The sequence below is a fragment of the Belonocnema kinseyi genome, chromosome 3, assembly GCF_010883055.1.
Source record: "Belonocnema kinseyi isolate 2016_QV_RU_SX_M_011 chromosome 3, B_treatae_v1, whole genome shotgun sequence".
In the NCBI taxonomy this organism is placed as follows: Eukaryota; Metazoa; Arthropoda; class Insecta; order Hymenoptera; family Cynipidae; genus Belonocnema; species Belonocnema kinseyi.
Window position 1 is genome coordinate 14,223,073 of NC_046659.1, and position 9,854 is coordinate 14,232,926.

General features: G+C 32.4%; 1 protein-coding gene across 1 annotated transcript in view; it reads left to right on the plus strand.

Annotated features, from left to right (window-relative positions):
* LOC117169724 overlaps window positions 1-2,563 on the plus strand; it is a 69,123-nt gene extending 66,560 nt beyond the window's left edge. Inside the window, exon 3 of the mRNA XM_033356228.1 lies at window positions 830-2,563. Within this exon, the coding sequence (XP_033212119.1) occupies window positions 830-1,129 (300 nt within the window). The 3' untranslated portion in view covers window positions 1,130-2,563. The remainder of the gene's footprint in view (window positions 1-829) is intronic.
* Window positions 2,564-9,854: the final 7,291 nt, after the last annotated feature.

Consider the following 9,854-nt stretch of genomic DNA (forward strand, 5'->3'; position numbering starts at 1 on the left):
CGCATACTTTGAATAAAATATTTGTTATCATTCTCTTGAAATAAATGTGTTTTTTTCTTGAAAAAATACCGGTTTCATATGTATACACCTGGTAAATAAAAAACCATAGAACTGTAATTTATTTTGTTTTTAAAAATGTCACTTGTTAGTCCCATTGCTGAATTTTTATATATAAATAACAATTGAACATCTATTGTTCTTAGCAATAATTGGAGTAACTTGAAGAAATATATAAAAGTTTTGAAAAAAAAACAAATTTAGTTAAAAATTGTAAATGATTTAGAAGCTTTTTAAGAATTTTAAAAAGGCTTCAGAAAAATAAACAAACATTACTTAATTAATTTAGAGAGAATATTTAAAGAAGATTTAGAAAATGTATAAAATTCTCAAGAATGAATATAGAAGATCGTAAGGACATTCGTTCCATTGGGCAGGATTTTAACAAAGTTTTAGGAAAAATTCGAATAATTTTTAAAGTTGTTTACAGCTTCTGAAAAAATTTTTTTAAATAATTTAAAGTTTTTTACAAATGTCGAACAACATGTAAATGTTTGAAGACTTTGAAATGAAATTTTAAAGCATTCGAAGCATTTTTAAACTATTTTAACTACAATTAACTTTTGCCAGGTACTCGGCGACGTTTTTTACACATTTAATTTCTATTACAACTCTTCCTTTTTTAAAAAGTTTCGAAGTTGTAAGAACTTTACTTTGTGAAAATAAGGACAGCCAACTTTGATGTTGTCTGTTTTCATTGGTTGTTGGTTCTTTTCATCTATACACATTTTTTATGTTTGTTGTCACTTTCATAAATATTTCCTTTTTTCAGAAAACACAAAAGTCTAGAAGGAGCTTGGAGCAAAAGTATCAACAATTCTCATTGAAGTCTGAGGAATCTACTTCTAGTATAGAGACCAGTTGCTTTACTGAAGAAGAGAAGAGCAGAGAAACGAATTCAACTGATGTCGAATTCGAAGAAGTCAAAGCATTCCGTGATCCTGAGCCAAATTTTTCTACTGAGATGCAAAGCATGGCCATGGAATCTGAAAGTAATGAGAGGGAGCAGGCTTTTTCTTCTGCAGGAACACAGACAGATTTTGAGACTCTTCAAGAACTCAAAGTGCCATGAAAGTACCTAAAGTTAGATCTACAGGCATTCAGACATCAAAGCAATTGATCGAGCCACTTGTCATTGAAGAGTCATTAAAAAATCCCTGTTCGAAGACCTCATTCGAGAAAATTCAAAGACTTATGCTCAGCGATTCGAAGAAACGATAATGATAAATGTATATTTTACACAGGTTCACATTTTAAGTACATCAAGGTTATAATGTCGTTCATCGGCGATGTCGCGAATAGTTTAAATTACTGGGGTTCGAGTCGTAAAAGCAATGCTAACGAAAAAGATAAAGCGAGACGTAAATTAACACCTTTGCAGGAATTAATTCTTGTTCTTACTCGCTTAAGATGTGGGTTACTTCTCGAAGACATGTCATACCGGTTTGAAGTTCGTGTTGGGCTATTGAGCTCTATAAATATTACATGGATCCAATATTTGTATCTGCATTTTTCGAAAAGCTTAAGGCTAAAAATGTTTGCCAGTCGCCGGCAAGTAGCAAAATATTTACCGAAAATATTTCGAAACTTTACAAACATTCGAGTTATTTTAGACTGCACTGAATTCTTTTGCGAGGCACCCGCGAATTTTGCGCATCAAGGAAATTTATTTTCACAGTATAAAGGTCATACGACATTTAAAGTGTTACTTGGCTGTACTCCGAACGGTGCCATAAGCTTTCTTTCTGACGTTTATGAAGGGGCAATTTCAGATCGCGAAATCGTCATTAAATCTAAACTAGTCGATCTTTTACACCCCGGCGAGGTTGTTCTTGCAGATAGAGGCTTTACTATCGAAGACCTTGTCGAAAGTGTAGGCGCATCTCTGAACATACCACCATTCCTTAGGCAAAGAAATCGTTTCACAGCACAAAAGGAAATCGCAACGAAGAAAGTTGCTAAAGGACGCATTTAAGTTGAACATGCAGTTGGTAGACTAAAACAGTTTCGCATTTTGCAAATGACTATTCCATTAAGCATGAAAGGAATAATATCGCAATTAGTGTTTGTTTGCGCATGTCTTGTAAATTTTCAAGAACCAATTGTATATGACGAGGGATAAGTTGTATAATTCTTATTAAGCCGGTAATAAGCGTTGAATAAAAAATAAGAATAGGATTTGAATATTCTTCGAATTTATAAGTTATGAATAGATTTAATTGTGAAAAATAGGTTAAATGAATGCTTTCGTTAAATTTTACTCAGTCGATTCGTCTCAGTCGAGTCTCTCGTAATATTTCTAAGGTAATTTCTAATGTCAATCGTTCGTTTGTTTCTCATACTATTTCTAATGGAATTTTTAATGTCGAACGTTCGTTTGTCTCTCATACTACTTCCCATGTAATTTCTAATGTAAATCGTTCGTTTGTCTCTCCTACTAGTTCTAATGTCATTGAATGGAGGAATAAAACAATCCTTCGCAATATTTGATCTTTTTTCTTTACGTAAAGGTACTTTAGTAAAAGAGGTAGGTTGTGACAGTTAAAAGTAAAATGTATTCCTTTTTTAATTTAACAAAGCTGGCACAAGTTAGGCCCAATCATTTATTGATTATACTTTCAGGTACATGTGTACAAGATCACAACTTACTATAAGCATTACTCCAAAGTTGCAGCCTTATAATGGGAGCTTAAACTGCTACATTACAATTTACTACGCCTAATTAACTAATTAACGTCTTCATTTTGATGTTACACGACTTCCATTGCTTTTTTTTTTATTTTCGAAATGCTGAATCAGTACATTTAGCGTTTAGTACACGTAACCTCTTAAATTTAATATCACACGAGTATAATTGCTTGTCCTTTTAATTTTTTTAAAACGCGGAATCAGCCGATGTAGCATTTCGTTTTATTAACATCTTATGCATAATATTACATGAATTTAATTGCTGTGAAGTTGTACAATAGTCAGGGATGTTGCAGGTATTTCCCTTTTGTAGTAATTCTTTCATTTCTACCATATGGTTAAAAATGTTTAAATATATGTGACTTAAAATAAATATTGCAAGATTCCATTTGCTTTGCCCTGTACTAATTATGGAACGACAAATCAGTCTTGTAACGAAAAAGTAAACTTACTAATTCCCTCCGTAAACGCATTTCCCATTATTCTAATAAATTGTTTAAGGTATCTAATGTTCAACGTAACATTGCACGATTCGATTTGTCTTGTGCTACTTTAGACACGAAAAGTCCGTCTTGAAACGAAAAATCAAAGGGTATTAATTCCCTCGGTACACGCATTTCGAAATATTCTGGAGCTAAAATATTTGTATGGAACTGCATAGCAGCATCAGTAACTTTTTTTGGCAAATTCATGATCAATATTTATCCTCTAAACATGAAAATCAAGAGGCGTCCAAATCATGAAATCGCAACACGTACGTTCCGTTACGATCACTTGTGTTTGGATCTGATAGTAATAATCATTACTCTGTTTCAAGACTAATTCTTCGCCTTCTAAAGTGCAACAGAAACGTGCTAATTGGTCTTTGTTTAACTTATAAATTTCTCTTGGTTTCAAATTTTCCAACACTTTTGGGCATTTTATTTCCTATAGCCCGAAGGGAGACGATTTCGTGACCGAATCGTAAACAAGAGCATCAGGCGATGCCCCCAATCCGGGGTCCTTCGGATTCACCCATAAACCGGTATCCTGAATTTCAAAAGACATGCTTCTTCTGACATTTTCGTATTCTTTTTTAGCAACATCCTCATTTATTCTTCCGTAAGCTAATGACTGAGAAAAAATTGGTGTGGGCGCGTAAATGTTTTGATGTTGGAAGCTGTAATTAATAGCTGCCTTAATTTCTTCCACTTTTTAGAAGTACCCTGCAAACCGTCCGTTATTTCCAAAGGACCTTTCGCACCAAACAAAAGTGAGTTTTTAAGGTATCTCACCATCTCCAGCATATCACTCTTCCGTGACAGATCTCGCTGGTAATCTTCATAATCGCGATCCAACAGCATATCTAACATTGGTCCAGCTGTCTAAGCTTTATATACTTTTTGAACTGTGGCCATAAAAGAATTTACACCTGCAATGCTGAACTGAATATTTTTTCCGGGGCAAGGATTGAAGGATTTCATCTTCACAGGAACAACTTTTTTATTATACTGGTTCTCATCTACTTTGACCGGAAGTTTACTTTTCCGGCCTCTATTCCACTTGCACAATGTGCTCGTGCATGCTTTGTCAGATTTTAAAATCATTTTAAAATCTAGGACAGCATACAGAAGTGTTGCTACGTGGCTGCATCGTCCCATTGATGAGGCCTTGCACTGGCATCGCGCATCTAGCACATCCCCTGTCTGCTTCTCCAACATAATGAATACTTCGTACTTTAAATTAACTTTGTACGAAGCCAAGACATTTGCTTTGACACAATACTGGTTTTCTTCAATCGTGACAGAATCTTCTATGTTTGTTACGTGCCCAGAGTCGAAGTACTGTAGATCTCTATTCAGCGGCTTAGATGTACTGTAATCTTCAGTGACATTTTCTTTATTTCCATGCGGAAAATTATTATTTTCTTCTTCTGTTAGAATGCATGAGGACACCAAATGGTTGAAGATGGAGCCATAATTGTAATTTTCAGGTATTTCCTGTGACGGAACTTCCACCAAAGTACAGGAAACTCGTTTATCTTCTTGTCCCGCAAAGCCCTGGCCCTCACATTTTGCTCTTTCATGGCGAACCACTTGCCATTATCTATGTACGGGTGTACAAGCTTGCCAGTCCTAATACACATTTTGACACTGTAAAAAAAGTATATTATTTTCCAGTGAAACACAAGAGGGGCCGTACATAAATTACGTAACGGATTATAAGCCATGTCTGATAATGTCTAGTAACCCTGTCTAATTTTTTACCAAAAAGTAAAATATATATATACATATTTACATGGGACACAAGTTTCTACGAAAAAAATTGTATTTATAAACCCAAAAAAAGACATTTTTATCAATAAGGATGACTTTTGAACTAAATTTTTGACTTCTCCACCAACAGTTGACTTTAAAACAGAATAAGTTTCTACCAAAACATTTAAATGTTCAATCCAAAGCTAAGTTTTGCAAAAAAAAAAGGATTGATTTCTAACAAAATAGTTGAATAACTCTTTGCGGAATAGTTGCATTTCTATCCGAGAAAGTCGAAATTTGTACTATCAGAAATAAGGTTTTAACAATTCTACATAGGTTTTTTAGTTGAAATGAGTTGAACTAGAAGTGAATTTTGGTTGAAAAATACGTCTTTCTGGATTGAAAATTCAATTTTGTTCGCAAAAACTTAATTTTTTCGTTGCAAAAATTAAGTTTTTGATGTCACTGAGTTAACTGGAATCTTTTTTGGATTAAAATTCAACTTTTTTAAAATAAAAAATTCTTCTGCTTTAAGATAAATTCCCTATTTTTTCTATAAAAATGCAACTATTTGCCAGGGAATTCAACAATTTCGTTAGAAAGTCATCCTTTTTGGTGAAAAATTCGTCTATTTGAATTAAAAATTCAACTTATTTTGGTAGAAAATTATTTCTTGTTAAAAAAATTCATCGCTTCATCTTGAAAACTGGACTAAATTCTTTTTCAACAGAAAATTCAACTATTTTTTGAAAATTTACCTTTTTGATTTAAAACTTTATCTGTTATAGAAGAAATTTAATTTTTTTGTTTGAAAATGCAACTTTAATTAATTTCTAACAAAATATTTGAATAACTCTGTACGAAATAGTTGCATTTCTATCCAAGAAAGATGAAATTTGTACTATAAGAAATAAGTTTTTAATAAAGAACTACACACTTTTCTTTTAGTTGAACTTCAATCTAGAAAAGATTGTAGTTCATTTTTCAAAACCAAAACATAAGCTTTTAAAAAGACGTACATTTTCTACAAAATAGTGAATTCAAGAAAGATGAAACTTTTTGTTAAACAGATAAATTGTAAAAGAAATATTAAATAGTACAATTTTTATGTAAAGAAGATTCTACTTCATTTTCCAACGCCAAAAGAAGAATTGTTAACAAAAACTTAATTTTCTAAAAAAATAGTTGAATTATACTAGAGCAGGTGAAATTTTAAATTAAAACCCCAGTAACAAGCGTTGAATTCAGAAAAATTAAGAATTTGTATTCCTATGAATACGCGATTTTTCCTCCATCTAAAAATCCCCCAGTGGGAACAGAAAAAGTACAAATCCTATCCTCTCAATCGTCTTAGTAAAATATAACGACAGCATTTATTTAACCTATTTTTCATTATTAAATCTTTTTATGATTTATAAATTCGAAAAATATTTAAATTTATATTTATTCATATTTTGATAATTTATTTAAACGTCTTAAAAAAGGAAACAAAGAAATCTATGCAAATTTGTGAATTTTAATAATTTTAACTCTGCAGAGGCAGAGTTGAATTGGTGAGAATAAAAATTTCAGAGTTTACATTCCGCATGAAGGAATTAAAACAACTTATCACACATATTTTGTGAACTTATTAGAAGCAATTAAATAAAATCAAAGTATTACCACTTCTGAGGAATAAAAAATACCTCTTTCAAGTGTGTTACCATTAGAATTATATGGAATTAACTATACTGAAAACACTTTCTCGTTGTGAGAATAGAAAACTGTGTGGCAGTCGCTATGGAAATAGAAGTGAATAAGTTTAGACGGTATCTTATTCTTATTGTGGCATTTTCAACAGATGGAAAAATTACGCATTGCAAATATTAGAATAATCTTCACTTTTGCGCTGAAATCTCAAAATATTAATTTTTCTCTATTCTACGCTTATTACCGGGAAGACAAAATTTTCACAAAAACTTGAATTTTCAAACATGCAGATTCCGATTGACTTTTCAACACAAAAAGAGAAATTAAAAGCAAAAAGTAAATCTTACAGAAAATACTTATTATTTGTAAATTTATCATCGTTAAGTACTAAAATAGTTTGACAAAAAAGCACAAACAAAGTATGTTTACCAAAACATAACCTCACCTTGCCACTAACTCGTTCTTTTTTCCATCAGTTGGTTGCTTCCGAAACTGCAACCATCTTCTTAGTAGTGCACTGCTGTGCCCTTCTACACTTAAATTTGGCACTAACTGTGCTCCTGGCACATCTTTTTCATTCAAAATTATTTTAGGGAATGGTACTATTGCACTAATGTTTCTTGTGTTCGCACGCCTTACAATTACAGCGACTCACGATATTGAAATCATAACCAACAAATCTTGCCCCAAACATCTAATATCTTTGCTTGCACTCACTTTCCATACAATAGATTTTTTCGTATTAATCACTTTTGAGATACTCTACACTATTATTCTTTCAATATTCACTAAATACGAAATTATCACATTAAAAAAAATAAGGACTCTCAATTTACATACATTTTAAAGAGTAGGGCCGAAACCTTTGAATTCGCGGGTACTGTCATGGCGGCCACGCATGTGCACTATCTATTTCCGAATTTAAATAAAAAGGTCTATTGCTACAAAAAAATTAACCGTGCAGAATATTACGGCAATACCCGGGGCCCCTGATTCACTTGACACAGTCCTGGAACAGAAAAAGACAGGTCTATATCTCATTAAGGCTCTATAAAGGAGAGTAATATGTTCCGCCATGTTTATTCCATCAGCTGGGCAAATAGGCAAACGTTTCATAGGGCAAAACAGCAGTTCGATGTTGAATTTTATTACGTAATCGTATTAATGTACGATTTTTTATATCTGGAAGAAAGTAGTGCTTATAATAAAAATCAGTTTTCATTATGTGTACATTATGTTTCGTACATTACGTGTACATTATGTTTCGAATTTCTCTGCTTTCACCTCTCATTTTTGTTAAAATGTCTCCAAAAAAATTTCAAATTTGAGCAAAATCCGTTAATATTTAGGGGTGGCGCAAATACCATACAGTTTCCCATTCATTTAACACGTTCCCATTGATTTAACACAAATGTTATTATTTGTAATTACTAATTCGTTTATTATGAAAACACCTAAATGCTTAAACGAATTTAATTTGTTTAAACAATTTTTTGTCTACATTATTTAATTTTTGCTATTATTCGAAAGATTGAAATATTTTCATGTTCTAATTAGAATTTTAAGAATATTCTTAAATGTTTAAATAAACTAAAATTGTTTTAAAAAAATTCTTCACTGATTTGATGTATTTTTTATTAGTAGAGAAGACAAAATGCTTTATTATCTTATTTTAACTTCTTTCTTTTGAGCAAAATTTGACAAGAAATAAAAATTAATTCTTCTTTAGAAGATCTACATTCATGTACTACCTATCTACATACATGGCAAACATTAAACGCCAAAGAGTAAAAGTTAAAACGTGTACACTATGTCGCGAAATTGTTTTCCTTTGACGATGCAGTTGCATCATACGTGTGGTGCAAAGCCCGTATTTTCTTGCAGCGGAGTACAATATACATTTCATAATAACATAAAGGATTATCAAGAATAATCATCAGTATTTACCATTTTGTTCGGGCATTAAGTGTACTCGAGAACCCATTTGCCCAGCTGATGGAATAAACATAGTGTGCCATAGTACCAGACTAAATCTCATGTCTTTTTTCTCTCTCTACAGTCCATTTCCCTTCTCCCCACAGCGTTTCCGGTCCATATGTATATGTCAATGAGGGCCCCGTTTCGTTCCAGTCACGCCGACAGCATTTAATATAACTTTGAACAGTCTGCAAAGGTTGGCGTCCCATGATTGCAGAATTGCATTGCGTTTTGCGTAATGCATTGATTCACTAGAAATTTCAGCGAATAATATTCTCCTAGTTATTCAGAGAAGCACTGTGATAGGCTGAAATGTCTAGTGATTTGACGCATTAAGCAAAACACAACGCAATTCTGCAAACATGGGGCGCTACCCTGAGGCAGCATAGTTGTGGAAATGAAACATCTTGCAAATGAGTATTTTCAGCCGAATTTCCCATCGCTGAAAACCTCTGCTCTACGTGTATTTGAATTTTTGAGTATTTATTATTCTGAAACAAAAAAACCCCACTTGCAAAAAATTGTTGTCACTTGCCACCTTCTCGCTTTCCACTCTTCATACATTAATTATATTACGAAAGTAACAGATTGTAAAAAACAATTCCCTACCGATAGGAATCAAGAATATATACTAAAGATTCTCAGATTCTGAGAAGCTCTGAGAAATTCTCGCAGGCACTCTGGTAGGTATTTTTAAAGATCCAGGTAGCTTGCTTAAATGATCGAAAGGCTTTAAAATGTCCTTTCCGAAATTGAAATAAAAATACGACGATTAATAAAAATCAGAGAAGCTGAAATTGAAATCGATCATAAATAACAAGCAGAGAGGCTATCGAAATTAGGTAGCCGACAATGAAGTGTCCTTTGTTAAGCTTTCGGATTAAAATTTAGAAATCGATTTTTTTAGGGTTGTAAAATTTCATGAAACTTTGGTTCAATGAAAAGTTTAATGAAACTTTCAAGGTCTCGTGAAACATTGCAATGTTTCAAAGATGGTGGCGGGAAAATTCAAACCGCATATAATGAGAAGTGAAAATCAATTCACATTTTCTCAAGTAATCGTTGAATAAATAATTAATTAACTGATGCAATACGCTTTGATCATTTCCCCTTGGATTGAATACTAAACATTTATTAACAAAATTGAGTTTTATAGCAAATACAGTTACATGATTAAGAATTTTAAAAACCCAATTTTCCTGTATT